This window comes from Podarcis pityusensis, assembly GCF_964106645.2.
Source record: "Podarcis pityusensis genome assembly, chromosome: 17".
NCBI lineage: Eukaryota > Metazoa > Chordata > Lepidosauria > Squamata > Lacertidae > Podarcis > Podarcis pityusensis.
Genome location: NC_138042.1, coordinates 11026749 through 11047273, shown reverse-complemented (window position 1 = coordinate 11047273; position 20525 = coordinate 11026749). Strand labels below are relative to the sequence as shown.

The window sequence follows — 20525 nt, the reverse complement described above, 5'->3', positions numbered from 1 at the left end:
CTAGCTCAACCCCCTGCAATGCAGGAATCTCAGCTAAAGCATCCATGACAGATGGCCAGCCAACCTCTGCTTAAAAACCTCCAAGGAAGAAGAGTCCACCATCTTTCATGCGAGTCTGTTCCACTGCTGAACAGCTCTTAATGTCAGAACTTTTTTTTGAATGATTAGTTGGAATCTCCTTTCTTGTAACTTGAAACCAGGAGATGCCTCAGTTGAGATTCCTGCATTGAAGAGGGTTGGACTAGATGACCTTTGGGTTCCCTTCCAACTCTACATTTTTATGATTCTATATGCAGTTTTACTTATTTGGTATTTCTCTATCAATCGTCTCTCTACCTATCCATCTATACAGAGGAGCATAGGGGTCAAAATAGTAAAAGGTGGGGTTAAATGGCAATGAAAGGGGAAACAATGTGATAAGTAAATTAAAACCCATCAGTAAGTGGTGGTGATACTATCATCATCATGACTAACAGTGCATTTCTTCATATGTCTACTCAGAAGTAAGGGGTGGTATTCAACTAAATTCTAGCCAAAGTAGACCCACTGGCAACACAACCTCGCCGGGGGTGGGGGTGTCTGCTCCCCCAGGTATCACGGAATAACCCCACCACTTGGCCTTCCATCATACATGTCATCTCTTTCATCTGTACCACACCGACTTGCATTTATTTGTGCAAGGTTCAATGTCCTTCCATCGAACCTGCTGAGCCACAGATTTTCCAAGGGTTTGGTGTCTCCGCTATGCGTGTGTGACGGGAAAACTGTTGATTCTCTCCCACATATAATGTTCAACTGTCCCCTACATAGCATAGCCAGGACTAAATTCCTGGGTCCTGCTTTACTGCGCTTGGTTGGCAGGCCTGTTGAGTCACATGCCGCACTACTTTTGCAGGATACAGATCCTTCTGTAACTCTGCAGGTGGCGAGATTCCTGAATGCGGTTATCTCACACACAAAAACCACCAAAAACAACAACAACATCAAAAACTAATCGGACAGTTTTGAAGAGAGTGCATGTCGGATCTTGTCTTCAGTTTTCCTTTTTCTGGGATCCGTCCCTTGGAGCTCTCCGGGCCCCAAGCTATTATCTGGCTCCGCTCAATGACCCACCCCTGCATCATGGTGTTCACCTTCTGGTGCCGAATATATCGGTCTTTATGCCTCTGTGCTTTTATGTTTGTACATCCTTTATGGGCTAATAGCCGTAAATAAATAAATAAATAAAAAATAAAAATAAAAAAATAAAAGACCCACTGGCATTAAATTAGCCATGTTCATTCATTTCAATAGGTCTACTCTGAGTATAACTTAAGTAGGCTACAACACACTAATTTCATCATGCTGTTGCATGTGTTTGCTTGGAACAGTAATACTCAAAAGCCTGATTCCATTAGATTTGGCTAATGTTGCCTCTATTCAACTTGCCTAATTTGAGTTCTGATTGGTGTCCATTAATTACCTGAAAGAGCATCTCCACCTCCATCATCCAGCCCGGACACTAAGGACCTCTTCTGAGGGTTTTCTGGCGGTTCCCTCACTGTGAGAACAAGTTTCTAGAGACTAGAGTATGAATCTTTGTAAATTGTGTTTCTAAAGGAACTTTTTTTATTGCCAAATGCCAATGTGTTTGCATTATTAAGTTTGTTATGAATAAAAAATCATTTTAAGTTAGAGCTTGATAATTATTTCACTATTAATATATTTCTTCTTAATTGCATTTCACTATTAATATACTTCTTAATTGTATTTCAATTCAACAATTACTTTGATAAAATACATATTTTGTTATGTGCAAATGGCTTTAGATACCTATTAGGTCCATAAATTACCATGTAGCATATATTCAACACAAAAACCCCCGCAACAATTTGTTGTTGACAAAGGACAGCTGGATATATAAAGGGCCTCATTACCTTCAATAGCTTAGGGCCTCATCAAACCTAAATCCGGCCCTGCACAACCCATTTGCAAGGATAAGACAAGATCAATCTCAAATTCTGAAGCAGCCTGTGAAACAGTCAGAAAAATGGGAGACTCTTCCACAGGTGGAGAAAACTCTGGATAAACTGGAGAGCAGGCTTTGGTGGACACTAGATCAGACCAAAGGCCCTCCATTCTTACAGTGACCAGCTAGATGACAAAGGGAAACTCTTAAGTTTGCTGCGGTAAAACAAACCACAACCCCTGGTTTGGAAGCCATACATGCTTTGCCTGAGTTGTTTATTCCATGCAAGGAGCAACTAGCCCAGATAAGCAAGTTCATGGGAAACTATTAGCAGATTGAGGTTGAATCCTGACAAGACAGAAGTACTGTTTTTGGGGGACAGGAGACGGGCGGGTGTGGAGGACTCCCTGGTCCTGAATGGGGTAACTGTGCCTCTAAAGGACCAGGTGTGCAGCCTGGGAGTCATTTTGGACTCACAGCTGTCCATGGAGGCACAGGTTAATTCTGTGTCCAGGGTGGCTGTCTACCAGCTCCACCTGGTATGCAGGCTGAGACCCTACCTGCCCGCGGACTGTCTTGCCAGAGTGGTGCATGCTCTAGTTATCTCCCACTTGGACTACTGCAATACGCTCTACATGGGGCTACCTTTGAAGGTGACCCGGAAACTGCAATTAATCCAGAATGTGGCAGCTAGACTGGTGACTGGGAGTGGCCGCCAGGACCACATAACACCGGTCCTGAGAGATCTGCATTGGCTCCCAGTACGTTTCCGAGCACAATTCAAAGTGTTGGTGCTGAGCTTTAAAGCCCTAAATGGCCTCGGTCCTGTATACCTGAAAGAGCATCTCCACCCCCATCGTTCAAACCGGACACTGAGGTCTAGCGCCGAGGGCCTTCTGGCGGTTCCCTCACTGCGAGAAGTGAGTTTACAGGGAACCAGACAGAGGGTCTTCTTGGTAGTGGCGCCCGCCCTGTGGAACACCCTCCCTTCAGATGTGAAGGAAATAAGCAGCTATCTTCTCTTTAAAAGACATCTGAAGGCAACCAGCCCTGTTTAGGGAAGTTTTTAATATTTAATGCTGTATTGTTTTTAACATTTGATTGGAAGCCGCCCAGAGTGGCTGGGGAAACTCAGCCAGATGGGCGGGGTATAAATAATAAATTATTATTATTATTATGAAATACAGGTCACTATTACGATCCCTAAATTGCCATTGGGAATGTGCTGTAGCTGAGGCTTGAATGAATGACTAACATGTTCATCCACTGACCATAGCGCAGGGGTCAGCAACCCGCGGCTCCGGAGCCGCATGTGGCTCTTTTACACCTTTGCCGCAGCTCCGGGGCGGATACTAGCGAGGGGAGGAGGCGCATTGTGCGCCCCGACACTCCCCACTGTGGCGGGCACTGTACTGGCTGTGACGTCGCATGGGGGCGGTGTGTGCGTTAGTCACGCACCGTCCCGACATCACCTTCCCGCCCGCCCGCTACATTGTAAGGGGCATGTACGCTGGTCACTGCATTGAAAGGGGGCATGTACGCTGGTCACTGTTTTGAAGGGGAGTGAAGAACACACACACAAAAAAGATAACTTGTTAATTTAACGATTATTTCTATGAGGAGGAGTAATTCTGAGGGGTCAAACAAAGAAAAAATAAAAAAGTGAAAAAAAAGTTATTTTTATAATGACGAGTTTTGCGGCTCCCAGTTTTTTTTCCTTCAGAAACGGGTCCAAGTGGCTCTTTTTGTCTTAAAGGTTGCAGACCCCTGCCATAGCGGGAAGTGACTGAGCAGAACCAACCAGATTCAGTGCAGCCTGGCACTGGGGCTCTGCAGTGGTGACACTGTGTATGTGCAGACCACAAGGCAAGAGGACCAGGTGGGGGGCAAAATATGGCCTCGCACAGGGCGCCGCTGAAATCTGGAAGACCGAAGTCCGCCTCTGGGATGAGCCTTTCACAAACTTGCTCTTCCATCCACCCTTCTTCTGCCCTCCAGGACAACCCAGTTCAGCTCCCTACATTCCACTCCACATGGACATTGCAGGGGGTTGGACTAGATGACCCTTGGGGTCCCAACTCTACAATTCTACAGTTCTAACACACACGGGCAACCTTGCATTTGTGTTGCCCATAAGGAAACTCACCAGAGAGCTTAAGGGTCAACTGAAGGTGGTGGGAGGCAGATTTTCGCCTCTCCCTGGAGCTCCTCTCCTCTGCCTTGACTCTTTTAATTGGAAGCAGGTGGTGGCAGTGAGGTGGAGAGGGCTCAAATCTTCATGTTGCATTTAAAAGTTCCTTGTTTGGAGAGAGAGAGAGAGAAAAAAAATTCCAATAAAATGTGTGTGTTAAAAATCTTCTCTCCCCATGGAACTTTGCCCAGTCACCACCCACCACTAGGAACTGCCGCATTAAAATACCCATCCAGATATAATAACTTTATAGCTTTATGCACCTTTTGGTGCTTATTGGCCCCTCTGAGAGGCAATTCCCATTTTAGAGACAAGGAGCTGTGGCTGGGAAATCAAGGGCTTCCTCAAGAAGCCCTTCCTCAGGGTCACAGCTGAGCTCAGGGTTTAATCAGCTCTTCTACAGCCTAAGCACCACCTCTGGGTATCAGAAGGTCTCGCAGTCATGCTGCAGATCCTCTGCTTGGCCTCCTCTGAATTCAGTGGGCTTACTTCTGAGCAAACACATGGAAGATAAAGGAGCCTAGATACCAAGCCTGTCATCACATCCTTTTAGCACTTTTCCGCCATCCCGGTTTCTGTGCCAACCCAATCTTAGCAACAACCACAAGGGCTGTTTGGTAATGAATTGGCCTTTGCTTTGCTTCCCTCAAATGTGCTTTATTTTGACAATAGATACTATAAAGGTTAGTACAGTGGTACCTCAGGTTAAGTACTTAATTCGTTCCAGAGGTCCGTTCTTAACCTGAAACTGTTCTTAACCTGAGGTACCACTTTAGCTAATGGGGCCTCCTGCTGCTGCTGCTGCGGCCGCCGAAGCACGATTTCTGTTCTCATCCTGAAGCAAAGTTCTTAACCTGAAGCACTATTTCTGGGTTAGCGGAGTGTGTAACCTGAAGCGTATGTAACCTGAAGCGTATGTAACCCGAGGTACCACTGTATTTATCTTATAAAGCATAGTATTTATATAGCACTTTCTTTGGTGACTTGCGTTCAAAGAAATAAGAACTGGCCTGCCAACCATATGCCTCTGGAAAACTAAAGGAAAGGTGTGAAACTAATGGCATTTCCCCATTGATTGTTCCAGCACCTGATCCTTGGAGATATACTGCCCCTATACATGGAGGCTCCCTTCAGCTCTCTTGGCTTAGGTTCCTAGCTGTTGATCGACTGGTCTTCCCTGGATTAATATGCCCCCAGTATATCTGAATTAATATAATAATAATAAACTGCTTGGAGGGTTAAAAACAAACAAGTTACTGGTTTGTTTTAGTTCTTGTTTTTATTATGTATTTTTTATCTTGTATTTTTATGTTGTGAACTGAGATCTACAGATGAAGGACTAATTAATAATAATAAGGAATTTTTAAATTTTGTTTCCACTACAGCAGACCAACACGGCTACCTACCTGTAACTACTAATATATATATATATATATATATATATATATATATGATGCCCATTGACATACAAATTTAATAAATAAAATACTAAATAAATAGACATTCATTCCCCTTTTTTAAATTTGTTGGGGGGGAGGGGGTTTATTGGGTTGTTTTTGCTTTTATTTATCTCATATATTTCCTGTTTTTACGGTGTGCTTTTATGTTTGCAACTGCCCTGAGACCTGCGGGTCTAGGGCAGTATACAAATTTTATAATAAACAACAACAACAACAATAATAATAATAATTTAAAAGTTAGGAAATAAATTGCGAACGAGGGTCTCCATCCTCAGATCTCCCGCCCCTCCCTCCCGCCCCGCCCAGCAAATTGGACCCCCTTTTAACATGATAATGACTGGGGAAGTCCTGCCTGCAGCCCATAAAAGATCCCCCAGGGAATCGCGGTCTCTTCGGTGATCCAGCCACGCTTCCGAAGGGTCCCACCGTCGCCTCCATTCATGAGCATCCCACTGGCCCTCAATGCCTCCTACCGGGTCTACCCTGCAGGGGTGGTGGCTCCCGCTGACATGGGCTACGACGGTTACTACTGGCCCTCGGTGAAGGAGGAGATGGAGCCGGGGAGCTGCTCCGGGGGGTTCCCTGCCCCCGAGGCTGTTAACGGCCCGGAAGGGAAGGGCCCCAGCAATAACCCAGGTAAGCTGATCTCCTAGGAAAACCCGCAAAGGAGGTTTGCAGCCCTCTTTGCTTAAGTCTCTTAAAGTCACTTCACCCAGGAAAGCTGACTCCATTGCACCAGGGTTACCCCAAACATGGGTCTCTAGCTGTTCTTGGGGTACAGTTCCCATCATCCCTGACCCCTGGTCCTGCTAGCTAGGGAGGATGGGACTTGTAGTCCAAAAAAACAGCTGGAGACTCAAGTTTGGGGAGCCCTGCATTCTCAGTTAAGCAAACATTGGGAGCTTCTTGCAGCGAATGCAAAGCTTGGAATTCGCAAATTGAGGCAGAATACAGAACCCTTTTGAATACAAAAGTTGGGCATTTCCTCCCTCGCTTGGTTTTAATGCACCTAAGCGGGGTTGCTTGTTCGGAAGTCGCTTGGGGTTGCCTTGGGCAAGATAAAGCGACTAACAAATTTAGTAAGTAATAATAATGATGATAATTTCGATGGGGGTCCTTTAACCGAATTTGGATTGTGGCCTTTTTCCATGATAGGCTTGGGTGGTGTGCACGGCAGTAGGGCGTAGTGGGTAGAGGGGGTTGAACCCGGGAGACCGGGGTTCAAAGGCTCGCTTAGCCATGAAGCTCTGGGTTTCATCCCCGGACTCTCTGCCTACGTCACATGGTTGTTTTGAAGGATAAAATGGGGAGGTTGGGGGGGGGGGGAGCCATGTGCACCACCTAGAACGCTTTGGAGGAAAGCCGGAATAGAAACGCAGTAGATAAAGAAATAGAAATCTTTCCTCGGGAGCCCATTTTGCTGACAGCGCAGGGAACAGGTTGCAGGTGCGCAGTCGGATCCTATGCAAAGTTAAGTGCGCGGCGCCTAATTGGGCTAAAAGTTATGGATCTGGATTTCCAGGCCAGCGCAAAAGCCCAGCCCCTGGTGGAGAGGAGGTATTCAAGGAACAATTGTCTGTTTGAAACTGCCCCTTATCTAGGGAGCAAAACAGTGCTAGGAGTTGCTGCCTAGCCAAAGAAACCGCTTTCTGGCCGGAGAAGAATGCGCTCACATCAGCACCACATTTAAAACGCATGGCTTTTTCCTCCCGCCCCAAGGCTACCCTTATCTCTTAACCTGGATTATTACTGGTCACAAATTGCTCAGTTCCCAACATTTTGCGGACTCGAAATGTGAGCGCGATCTGGGTGTCAACTCGTTAATCCTGCCCTTCCCTCTTGTTATGAACGTGAATTTTGCCGAAGCATTTTGCAAGCCAGTGACATACCAGTGTTTTGCAGAGTCATTTAAGGTATGATTGTCTTAAGCAAGAATTAAAGCATTGCTTACATCTAGTTCATTAGTGTTCTGCAGTCTAGTGATGCTAATAACTGTTAATTGATGGGCGTGGTCTGTTGGTCCTGGAGATGAGCAATGCAATCCTAGCAATGTTTACTCAGGTGTAAGTGCTATTTAATTCACCTGGGCTTAGTCCCATGTTGGTGGAGTTAGGATTTGCAGCCTATTGAAGGTTTCCTTTTATGTTTCTATGTTCAGAGTGTGCAAACTTTCAAATATCACAGGAGGTCTGAGAAGTAGCTACAGTTTGATCTTGCCTGATGCAAAGGTTCTATATAGAAAGTTTGTGTACTGTTTTATAAACTTATTTATCAAACACTTTTTGCATTCTGGCTTTTTAAGCCCTGTTCTGCCCTATTTATCCTTTGCATACTGTGTCTGCTTGATTCCTAGATCTATCCCCAAGGTCTTCCAGCTCTGGGATATTCACTTATTATACACCAGATTCTGCAACCAGCCCCAACAAGCCGCCCCCCTCCCCAGATCTGACTTCTACTCCCCAGCGGTGCAAGGAGGAAAGTAAAGGAGGCAAGAAAAGCAAGAACCGCACAGCTTTCTCTCAAAGGCAGCTGCAGGTCTTGCACCACAGATTCCAGATGCAGAAATATCTCAGTCCACAACAGATCCGAGAACTGGCCTCTGCCTTGGGACTCACCTACAAACAAGTAAGTGTTTTGCTGAAGCAGGGCAGGGTCAGGCCGGGAGACCTTTGGCCTGAATTTTTAAAGATTTGCTCTTTGCTGACTTTCCAGAGTCAGAATTCCAGTTGTTCCAACTGGTGGTGGCTCTTGCATAAGCTGTCCTGCAGGACAGTCTTGAGATCCACCTTTTCTGTCTTGAGATCCACCTTTAATATTTGTATGCCTCACTTATTTGAGCCTTCCTTCCTTCTCTCCTTCTACAGCTTCCTTTCTTACATAGCTTGCTTTATTCTTTCTTGGTGGCATGCAGAATTGTATTTGTTTGCTTGTGCTTTAACTGCCATGGCTTCTCTGAGCTTCCCTGGGAGTTCTAGTTTGGTGCTGAACTGCAACAAAATGCTGCAGTGCGGGGTTATCTTAATTAGTCATTTAATCTTTTGCTTCCCCATTGCAACAGACTAGTTTAAATTCCATGGCACACTTTGAGTTCTCATTAGGCTGTTTTTGAGGTCCTTCCTATTTTATGCACTGTGACTGCTGTTTGTTTGTTTTCTGATATTTAATTTTATTGGGTACTATTATGTTCTAATGGGTTGTTGAATATTACATCTGATGCAAGTTGTTTATTTTAAAGTTACGTTTTGTTATTATGACATTTTTGTATTGGGTCAAATTGTTATAAGGTGTGCAGTCTTTGTTTCTTCTGTCTTGTGTATAGTAATATAGAAAAGCGGTATACAAATCAAAAATTAAATGAAATTGCATGCAAGTAGTGCCAACTTGGTAACAAATCTCCACCTGCACATTGTAATGGAGGGAATGGCCGACTCTCTACTCACCTGCACAGAACTCCCAGAGATCTCTTGAGAAGAAGGAATGCCAAGTTCATTCTTAGCCTGTTGTATAAACATGCTCACTTGGTGAGCTTTTTTGCCTTCATGGCTGACAACGTAAAGATCTGAGTGTGTGTTTTCTGATAATAATATAATAATAATAATTTATTATTTATACCCCGCCCATCTGGCTGGGTTTCCCCAGCCACTCTGGGCGGCTTCCAAAAGAATATTAAAATACTATGATACATCAAACATTAAAAGCTTCCCTAAACAGGGCTGCCTTCAGATGTCTTCTAAAAGTCTGGTAGTTGTTGTTCTCTTTGACATCTGGTGGGAGGGCGTTCCACAGGGAGGGCGCCACTACCGAGAAGGCCCTCTGCCTGGTTCCCTATAACTTGGCTTCTCGCAGTGAGGGAACCGCCAGAAGGCCCTCTGTGCTGGACCTCAGTGTCCGGGTAGAACGATGGAGGTGGAGACGCTCCTTCAGGTATACTGGACCGAGGCCGTTTAGGGCTTTAAAGGTCAGCACCAACACTTTGAATTGTGCTCGGAAACGTACTGGGAGCCAATGTAGGTCTTTCAAGACCGGTGTTATATGGTCTCGGCGGCTGTTCCCAGTCACCAGTCTGGCTGCTGCATTCTGGATTAGTTGTAGTTTCCGGGTCACCTTCAAAGGTAGCCCCACGTAGAGCGCATTGCAGTAGTCCAAGCGGGAGATAACCAGAGCATGCACCACTCTGGCGAGGCAGTCCGCGGGCAGATAGGGTCTCAACCTACGTACCAGATGGAGCTGGTACACAGCTGCCCTGGACACGGATTTAACCTGTGCCTCCATGGACAGCTGTGAGTCCAAAATGACTCCCAGGCTGCGCACCTGGTCCTTCAGGGGCACGGTTACCCCATTCAGGACCAGGGAATCCCCCACACCTGCCCGCCTCCTGTCCCCCAGAAACAGTACTTCTGTCTTGTCAGGATTCAACCTCAATCTGTTTGCCGCCATCCATCCTCCAACCGCCTCCAGACACTCACACAGGACCTTCACCGCCTTCACTGGTTCTGATTTAAAGGAGAGGTAGAGCTGGGTGTCATCTGCATACTGATGAACACCCAGTCCAAACCCTGAGTGGTGCAAATACACCTTTGCATGGATTGACTACGGATGAAGGAAGTTGCTTATCTTGTACTGTGTATTTCAGATAAAAACCTGGTTTCAGAATCAGCGGATGAAGTTTAAACGGACCCAGAAGGAAGCTGTGTGGATGAGAAGAGGAATATGCCAACCTCAGGTAATAAGGCGGCCCATCTGATGGAGCAGAACTTCTCCAGCTTCTGACTCATTAAGATGCTCCAGTGTGTTGCCTTTATAGTAGTGCCTGGCCTACAATGTGAGCAAAAGGGTTGTAGATTCAATCCTTGGTATCTCTAGTAGGGCTGGGAAAAATCCCTGTGAAACCTGAAAGTGTTATCATGTAGTCTAGACGATGACTGATGCTGAGATCCTTAGCTCATCTATCTGTATAAGGCAGCTCCTTATGGTTTTGTCCCCAAATAAACAGGGCTTTCTAAATCCAACCTAGAACCATAGAATTGTAGAGTTGAAAGGGACCACAAGAGTCACCTAGCCTCACCCGCTGCAAGTCGAGAACCTTTTGCCAAACTTGGGGCTTCAACCCACAACCCTGAGATTAAGAGTCCCAAGATGTACAGACTGTACAGACTGAACTATCCCAGCTTGAGCTAAGCCTCCATTTCTAAGCGTGGGGAGAGAGGACACGGGCACTTTTTTTCCCTTTCATGTATCTGGTTCTTCACTGACATGGGTGTCGACATAAGCAAACAAGTATAATGTCCCATATGTGTATCTCACCAAAAAATACAAAGCAGGCCTCAGTATGACAATGGAGCTTTGAAATATTGGTCTAGGGAGCGGGTATGTTACATAGGGAGGGGCAGTGGCAGATATCCTGACATGGGCATGTGATCAAAATAGGGGCCCCCTCAGCAGCTGTCATGGATGCTTTAGATGAGATTCCTGCATTGCAGGGGTTTGGACCAGATGACTCGGGGGGGGGGGTTTCCTTCCAAGTCTTAAGATTCTATTATTCCAGGGCCGGATTGAGGTTTGATGAGACCCTAATCTACTGAAGGTAATGGGGCCCTTTATATGTCCAGCTGTCCTTTGTCAACAACAAATTGTCGCTGGTTTTTTTGTGTTGAATATATGCTATATGGTAATTTATGGACCTAAAGGTATCTAAAGCCATTTGCACATGTTGGCATGCAACCTGTCCATGAGAACCAAGGTAACACTGTATAGTGGTAGCTCAGTTTACAAACAGCCTTGTTAACGAACTATTCAGTTTACGAACTCTGCAAAACTGGAAATAGTGTTCCAGTTTGCAAACTTTACCTCAGTCTATGAATGGAAGCCGAACGGTGGAAGGGCACTAGCGGCAGGAGGCCTCATTAGGGAAAGCGCGCCTCTCTTTAAGAACGGATTTGGTTTAAGAACGGACTTCAGGAATGGATTAAGTTCGTAAACCGAGGTACCACTGTATATAGAAATAAGCAAAACAGTGATATTTTAGGGAACAGGCTAGGAGGCAGGGCCCATTACATACATCATAGGAGCCTACGCAACACAAAACACTGTTGCTGTATGTAGGTTTTATTTTATTTGTTTTTTAACTTATATTTTGGAAATGAACATCCATTTTTTTCCCTTTAATTTTTTTTGGGGGGCCCCAAGAGAGTGGGGCCCTAATCTAGAGCTTGTTTAGCTTATACGTAAATCCGGCACTGTATGATTCCATGAAAAGGCCTGTTCCTAAAAGTTCAGGAGAGAGAGTCGCGCACACCCATCTATTCCTGGGTCACTTCTGGGGGCATGAAAATAACTAAACAAACTGGGAGATTTTAAACCTTAGGCTATCTGTTGGGACTACACCCGCAGTGGCCTCAGACAGACCTAACACACAGTAAAGGCATCTGTTTAGACACACCATTTTTTAATCATTATTTTAATGTGGAGTGTATGTAAGTTTGAAAACAAACACCCTATTCCTTCAGAGCCAGGATGCATGGTCTTATGGAGCGTTTACAGTTCAGGACAATATTTTAATAAAAAAATTGTACAATTTATAAAAAGGTGGGAGTTCAGTTAGGGCAAAAGGGTCTCTTACACCAAAACATCCTCTGCCATGAACACACAGGGTGGCATCAGGCCTCCACCCTCAATCTCCAGAGGGGAATGATTTTTGCCTAACTTCTAAAGTTGCCTGAAGGACAGCTGAGATAATGGATAATAATTTAATAATAATAAATTATTACTTATAGCCTGCCCATCTGGCTGGGTTTTCCCAGCCACTTTGGACAGCTCCAAACAGAAAATTAAAAACATTAAAAACTTTCCTAAACAGGGCTGCCTTCAGATGTCTTCTAAGAGCCAAATAGTTGTTTATTTCCTTGACGTCTGATGGGAGGGCATTCCACAGGGCAGGTGCCACTCTGCCTGGTTGCCTGTAACCTCACTTCTCACAGTGAGGGAACCACCAGAAGGCCCTCAAAGCTGGATCTCTGTGTCCCGGGCTGAATGCTGGGGGTGGAGATGCTCCTTCAGGTATACTGGGCCGAGGCTGTTTAGGGCTTTAAAGATCAACACCAACACTTTGAATTGCGCTTGGAAACATACTGGGAGCTATACTGGGATGCAATGTGCTTCTGTAGACAGGTGATGTCTCAATGCTAAGCATTGCTATTTTGGGGGGGTGTTGAAACATCGCTACTTTTCTCTTTACAGAACGGTTACCTGGACATAAACACCAGCTATCACCAAGGATACGCCATCAACGATGCTAGGAATATCCATTCATTGGCCAATGCCCACGAGAACTACGCCAGCAATCCCGTCAGCGTCAACAACCAGAACTATAGCAGCGATCACAGCCAGATCTACGGCAGCCCCCAGGGTCTGTGTCCGGTTGTGGGAGAAGGAGAGGATGGAGGCTTTTTTGGGAAGGCTGCTGGGCCCTGTTATGGCCAACAGGCACTCGGGTACATCGGCCAGCAAAGGATGAACTTCTGTCACGGTTTCTCTGCAAGCCTGGAGTATGCTGCTGTGAAGATGGAGGGTGGATATCCTTTTCCCAGTGTATCTGCCACTGCACCAGGCACCACCTCTGTCCTGCAACATTATCAGACAGACCCTCTTGCAAACCCAAGGACACCAGAGCAGCTCTAATTCCCAGACTTTAGGTTCTCTCCCAGGGCTCTCATTCTTTTACTGCTTTCTCTTCAGATTTTCTTGCTGCAAATAGGAGTCCCGCTCCTATCTTCCCACCTCCTTCACTGGCATCTGTGAGGGATCTTGGCACTTGGGAAAAAAAACAGAAAATGGGCAGTTTTATTGCTGTCTTCTGACTCGGGGGCTGTGTGTGTGTGTGTGTGTGTGTGTGTGTGTTGGATGTGCGGCTCTGAACTTGGCTTTCATCAGTTCATCCTGGCTGGCTCCAGGAAAAGGCACTCGATGTGTATGGAAAACCATGTTCACGAAGAGGAATCTGCAAATGTTAGAATTAACTGCTCCCATCTCCCCTTGGTTGTCTGCTGTGTGAGTCACTTCCTCAAGAGCTCAAAATTTGGCTGCCCCTCCCCAACCCAATTTGAAGGCAGCTTCTAATCTTAAAAAAAAGGACTCTTTTTGTTTCTTTCCCCATTATTCTCTTTGATCTTTCATGAAAGATATTGTTTCTTTCCTAACAAGAGAGCATTTACTCTTGCTTCAACTGCCTATCTGTTAAGAGTAGGATGACTTGGGGGTAGAGGACAGAACTTCTGGTTTAAGGTACATCCACTACATGGAAGCAAAGGGGTTCCCTTTCTGACCTATATGACAACCTGCTGCTATTGAACCTGTCCTTCTGCATCTCTTCACTTGAGGAGACCTCCAAAACCATAATGGACAGAGCCAGATATAATCAAGGTGAAAAGTGAGGTTTTCTTTATTTTGGCAGGAAACACTGTAGGGGGCTTTTTATTTCCCCTTGCACCACAAATCTTCAAGCAATAGCAACAGATGACCTCTGCAGATTCTCTTTGATCACTCCTGGAAGGACTGCATAAACAATCCCCCAGTAACCCTCTAGCCAAAGGCTCTCTTAGGTAGGGCTTGGTTGCTGGTGGCCAACTTGGAATTTAGTATTAAATGCCCCCCAATTTTATTATAAAATATTTCATTCGCCAATATGACAAGACCTATCGTCATAGGGGATCTACTATAGCTGCCAGAAAAGATGGTGGCTTGTGTGATTTTTTTAATATGACACTGCAGGACACCGTTGATTTTTCCTCTGGCTAGCCTTGTTTAAGTCTTACTATGTAGTGATTACTGGAAGGGGGAGGAAACTTCTGTCTCCTATCCGGCCGTACTGTGGACCTACCTGCTTAGCAGCTGCCTAACTGCCTAGGTTAGATTTTCTTTTGGAATGAGGGGAGAGTTAATGGACTTGCCAAATGTTTTTAGTGTTTCATATTCTCGTGGTTCATGTGTTTGCATACAGAACACACCTGCTTTCTAGTTAACAGAGTGTTTACTATATTGCTGTCTCATTTTTAATCTGCACAAGGCATTGGTGTTATGATTGGTTAGTAAAAGTGCATCCTGATAACCATGTTTCTGTTTAGCTTTTTGTTTGTTTGTTTGTTTAAATAAGCCATTGGCAAGTATTTGCAGCTGTTATCGTCCAAGAACCTTGTGATAAGTACATAACCTTGTTTCCCTGGAAGAAATGTTGCTAGCCAACCAATATTTGTTTTGTTGAGGTTCATTCAGGAAACTCATTTAAGACCCCCACTTAGCCATGATGCCCATAGACTCTCTTTAACTGAAACAGGCTCTGACTTACATTTCCCGATGATCTCATATATTGCTCAGAGCAGCTTGGATTAAGGTTACCTGAGGCCAAAAACTGGTTATATTCATGCTAATAATAATAATAATAATAATAATAATAATAATGCAGCCTTCACTCATTCATAGACAAGCCTATTGCATCCTTCCCAGTATTGGAGCATTTTGTCTATTGTAAACCACAGAGCCTAGGGCTTGCCGATCAGAAGGTCGGCGATTCAAATCCCTGCGACGGGGTGAGCTCCCATTGCTGGGTCCCTGCTCCTGTCAACCTAGCAGTTTGAAAGCACGCAGTGCAAGCAGATAAATAGGTACCGCTCAGTCATGCTGGCCACATGACCTGGAAGCTGTACGCCAGCTCCCTCAGCCAGTAAAGCAAGATGAGCTCCTCAACCCTGGAGTTGTCCACGCCTGGAACTAATGGTCAGGGTTCCCTTTACCTTTACTCTGCTACATTCTCCCAAATATTTATAAATGGAAGGGCAAGATATCCCTGCCATGCTTCTTAATTATTTGCAATAGTCTGAAAGGTGAATTATACCCTCGTCTTTAAAATGACACCTTTGTGTCTATAAACTCTGGTCTAAGCCACTTTTTGAATCCATCTCTGCCAAAAGAAGGGAACTCACTTATAGATTGATCCTAACACCATGGAAGCTGGCAATGATAAACCCAGGAAACTCAACTAAATGCTGGAGAGGTTGCACCAGTACAGGCACATATATCTACACGTGGTGGGAATGTCTCAAAATTCAACACTTTTGGACATCAGTCCTACCAGAAATCTTCAAAACAACAAAAAGAGGTATTAGAAGCAACTCCAGAACTGGCCCTATTAAATATAGACAACTACATGCACTCAAACTACAAAGAACTCCTAAGCCACCTACTCAGCAGTTAGGAGCATCATAACTAGACACTGGAGAGGGACCTGTCAGGAGTGAACATGGGCCACTTGGTACCAAACCATATGGGAAACAGCTACTAGAAAAGCTAAGCAACTAACTGAAATGAGTACAGGGACGAACAAAGGGGATGCCTTCACCCTGTGTGGCTCCCGTTCATTACACACAAAGCCCAACAAGACAACAGCATAAAAAAAACCCTCAGACAAAACTCACTGCAAGCAACCGAACGCTGCACATGCACTATGCAAAAGAAGGAAAAATCATTGCCCCCCCTTTCTCCCACCCCTCCCCACATCTTTCTCCCCACCCCCAACCTCACAATGCCTATGATAGCAATGTCTCACACCAAATGTAACTGACCTGTAGATAGGACTCTTGTAAACTAAAAACAGATGTTATATGTACCTTTGTTATCCATGAAAATCTTTCAATAAGAACAATAAAAAATACACCTTGTTTTGGGTGTGGTACGCAATGCCTGGGCTGAAATTGTACCTAGATGCAACTAGAGCCATTTAAGAAAGAACATACATGGGGACACATAATGACAACTAACCTAACATGAGGCAGGTGTCTTGGGATGTTGTTTAGTCATGTCCGACCCATGGACCAGAGCATGCCAGGCACTCCTGTCTTCCACTGCCTCCCACAATTTGGTCAGACATAGTTTGTTAGTAGCTTAGAGAACACTGTCCAACCATCTCCTCTGTCGTCCCCTTCTCCTTGTGCCCTCCATCTTTCCCAACATCAGGGTCTTTCCCAGGGAGTCTTCTCTTCTCAAAGGTGGCCAAAATATTGGAGCCCCAGCTTCAGATAGGCAACAACAACTAAGGAAGTTTTCTTTAGGAGTCAGCAACTTGGGTGATGGAGGGAAGGCAAGGTGGTGTGAGAACAGCCCTAATATTCAGCTTATGACCTTCTGGAGGCCAGGAAGGGATTTTTAAATAATAATAGCGTCCTACTTTTTGCTTTCCCTGGGGTAACTTCTATAGGTTGGGAGTGGATCAGGCCAAAGGCTCATCTAGTCTAACATCCTTTCCTCATGGTGTCCAACCAGAAGCATTGCTGCACTAAAACCCAGGGCAATCAATGTTTTTGGGAGTGGCATCAAAGCCAAATACATCAATGTCCTGTACAATTAAGTGTTATTATTAAGCAGCTTAATATGGGTGTCAGGACAGCAGTGGGGAAATTTTTTTGGAAGCAAAGCAGGTTTCAGAAAAGCCTGCCTCACTGAATGCTTTCCCTAAACAGGAGGGCCTTCTGGGACAGATAGATGGAAAAGGAAAGGCAGAGCTGCATACTGTCTACATGTCACATTAACCCTCATTCTAGATAGAACCAGAGCCACTAGGATGGCAACTGACATCATAGCCAAGAAAAGAGGAAATATATCACAGCGAGGCCGAGAGGGGGATCTTGTTGTCTGGACAGCCCAGGACCTCCATGCAATCTGCCCAGACTTGCACCTTAGGGAGGTCAATTTGGTGCTTTTAACACAGCGGTTTGGCTTCACCCCTGGGGGCACACTCCATTGTCTCTCGAGACAGATGGATGCCAACAATACCAAACAGGTTTCACTTCAGGCAGCAGTGATGGACCCTCATCCACCTCCACAGGCCTCACAAGCTGAAAAGTATCCTCAGTAACATGGCTGGGCAATCTTGCCAAACATTCATATGCAAGAAGGAACAGAAATAGGCTCAAGAATCCATTCCCTCCCAAGCAGTGCCATAGGGGCCTCAGTTGGATGAGGCTCAGTAGAAGAAGAGCCTTGGATACGTTAGTCCTGCACAGAAGGAAGAAGCCCGGTTGCTCTGTGGTGATACTACAGCCAACCATCTTTGGAGAAGTGCAGGAGAACATGACCATTGCAAAAGAGAAGGTCAGGAAGGCAACATTTCCCCATACTTGCCAATCTCCCACATCCTGCTGGGATAGCTCAGTCAGCAGAGCATAGAATTAGAGTTGGAAGGGGTCACAAGGGTCATCTAGTCCAACCCCCTGCAATGCATGAGACTCTTAATTTCAGGGTTGTGGGTTCAAGCCCCACGTTGGGCAAAATATTCCTGCATTGCAGGGGGTTGGACTAGGTGAGCCTTGTGGCCCCTTCTACAAATATATGATTCTATCCCATTGTTCTACGCAACGCCTCCTCCCCCCTCTTGCTGCTGCATCACTCCATGTCACAGAACCACAATGGTTGACTCCAGAATTGGCCAAGCTGTAAATGTGGAATTTGGCAGGCCTCTTAAGTCTGAACATGATTTATTTTTTATTATCTATTAAGATGTTTACTGTAGTGACTTTATCTCACTTGGTGCGCTACTTGGGCAGAGAACACAACTTGTTTCCCCTGATAATTTTATGGTGGGGGTTTTTGTAAACCCATTTGAGGTTTTAGTACAGCCAAGTGGTATATAAATATTGTACAATAAATAACATAGTTTAACCTTTTAGTCTAATGATGCTCCTTTCGCTTGCCCACCTGCTCCACAAATTGCCGCACTTTTGCAGGTAATGTTGCCCTACCCTAGATATGCAAGAGGAAAATTAACTGTGAACCCCCAAAACCAAACCAGAGACAAACTGTGTGCAATGAAATTCACCTCCCAGTGCAAATTGTTTCACTGCAGGGAAGAAAATTTTGCATTTCTTCTCTCAGGGCTCAGGAGGGGGCATTGCCCCCTTTGGCTATGTCTGCTCTTTCAGGAAACCTTGGACCAAAGATGTTGATTGAATGAATCGCCAGCTATTTTGCTTGCCTTGTTGTCAACAAGAGGGCAGCCTATGCTAATTCTTTGGCACTTTTCTGTCCTCCTGCATTAGGGGATGAAATTTTGCATGATAAATGGCAAAATCCCTGACTTAAATTTGGGAGATATCACTTCAGGGCTTCAGCTCCAGTAAGCTTCCCTCCTTCCTTGGCATCTAGATAACCTTGCCTATCAACTCTATAGGCCTTAGACCTTGCTCTTTTCTGTCTCACCCTCAACCCCCAAAATATGGGGATAATACTATATGGCTTCTTATAAGAGCCAACATGATGGTGTATGTAGGGAACTTCGGGCACTATATAAATGCCAAGTGTGATTTTTAAAAATCTGAGCAGTGTACTTTGCAAAAGTGACAAAAAACGCCATTCTAGGGTAGCTCTAAGAGCAAACACCTGCAAATTATACAGCCACCTTTGTGTCGAAACCACACTTTTTATATATGCATTTTCATTGAAAGTTTTCAACACACAATTAAAACCAAACTAATACAAATAAAAATAGAGAAGACAAGGAAATAAAACAAAAAAGAGAGAAAAAACAAAGAGAGAAAATAGGAGGAAGTAGAAAGGGAAATAAAATACAGAGCCCTCTCTCAGGGGTGAATATTAATCCTTATCTCACACAGAAGGGGGTAAAGCCTCCCAGCTTTCACCAGGGAGCTTCTAAGATATCACAGTTTTAACACCTGTGTGCGTTATTGTTGTTTTTTTAAAAAAGGATTCTTTGTAAGGTAAGACAGAACTTTGTTGCAATCGAATGTGTGCTAAAAATTAAATTCCAGAGAGGTTCGCACACCCTGGGAAATATGCAGTCTTCTGAATTTCATAGAAATTGATCTGACAGAATAAAGAGGCAACATTTTGTTATATATGAAATCTGGGTTTCTCCAAATTCATAAATTTTACCCGTGTGTGTGTGTGTGTGTGTGTGTGTAACAGAAAGGAATTACTTTCACTTGATTTCCACAACTATAGCTGTCTGTTGCAGTAAATACACACACATACACAATTATTACAGCAACCCTGTCCTTCCAGTAAACCTGCATAGGAATTCTTATCTGACAGAGCCCTAGTTGAAACTGAAGCAGGATGGTCTTTATTGCAGATTAGTAAAATCAGAAGACTTCTGTCTCTGGTTCCACTATCATGCCAGTCATCAGCAGGTTACTCCTGAGGGAATTCAGCCTTTGGTAAAAATAAAACATAAAATAAAAAAAAAATGATGAGTTTCCTCTTTTTGTTCCTACTGACCCCTCCCACTGTGTCATGTCTGGGAAACACTAGCAATACTGAAGGTTGTCTTGCGTTAAGGTTCCAGATGGTAGCTGCATGCATTTGCAATGCAACATTGTTTGCAGCTGCAATTTGGAATCCTAACACAAGACAACCTGGTAATTCACTGGTAATCAGCTCTGCTTTCAATGCAGTGCAGGACACATCATTGTCAGTGAATGGATATAGTATATTACTACAGCAGAGAGGGAGACACAAAGTGAGAGAGCACATTATAACTGCTTGAGCCTGTTAGGGTAGGGTTCGAGAGATGCACACCCTACAGTATTTCACATATGCAAGAGTGTAACTTGTAAAAATTTCCTTTTAAAAAACTATTATCCTGAAACAGAAAAAAAACTGTTTCCAAATCCAAATAATTAGGACTTTCTTTTGTTTTCTACATTATCGATGGCTCTCGTTATCTATTATTTTCCCAAATGGACTAAAACGCTTACCTTCACCTGGTGACAAAATCCTGAAATTACAATTTATTTCTTCCCACTCCCTGTTTGCTGCCATCTGGTGAACGGAGCTATACCATCAAGTACACAAATATGCAATGCCGCCTTCTTGGGAGAAAAGCAATGACAAACCTAGACAGCATCTTAAAAAGCAGAGACAT

General features: G+C 44.6%; 2 protein-coding genes across 2 annotated transcripts in view; one reads left to right on the top strand and one right to left on the bottom strand.

Annotated features, from left to right (window-relative positions):
- Positions 1 to 4205, bottom strand: part of LOC308466682 (alpha-2-macroglobulin-like protein 1) — a 106516-nt gene extending 102311 nt beyond the window's left edge. The window contains exon 1 of the mRNA XM_080987700.1: positions 4095 to 4205. The gene's annotated coding sequence lies outside the window, so the exon portion shown is untranslated. The remainder of the gene's footprint in view (positions 1 to 4094) is intronic.
- Positions 4206 to 5989: 1784 nt separating this feature from the next.
- LOC308466751 (homeobox protein NANOG-like) lies at positions 5990 to 14924 on the top strand. Its single transcript, XM_080987921.1, has 4 exons — positions 5990 to 6235; positions 7953 to 8224; positions 10233 to 10322; positions 12836 to 14924. Exons 1-4 carry the CDS (start codon positions 6040 to 6042, stop codon positions 13274 to 13276), a joined length of 999 nt encoding a protein of 332 aa, XP_080844047.1. The 5' UTR covers positions 5990 to 6039; the 3' UTR covers positions 13277 to 14924.
- Positions 14925 to 20525: the final 5601 nt, after the last annotated feature.

Bases quoted from the DNA above. Each gene is read 5' to 3' on its own strand.
- LOC308466751 (XM_080987921.1), top strand. From the start codon at position 6,040: ATGAGCATCCCACTGGCCCTCAATGCCTCCTACCGGGTCTACCCTGCA. The intron at 8,225-10,232 runs GTAAGTGTTTTG...TGTGTATTTCAG, and splicing joins TGGGACTCACCTACAAACAA to ATAAAAACCTGGTTTCAGAA. The intron at 10,323-12,835 runs GTAATAAGGCGG...TTCTCTTTACAG, and splicing joins GAGGAATATGCCAACCTCAG to AACGGTTACCTGGACATAAA.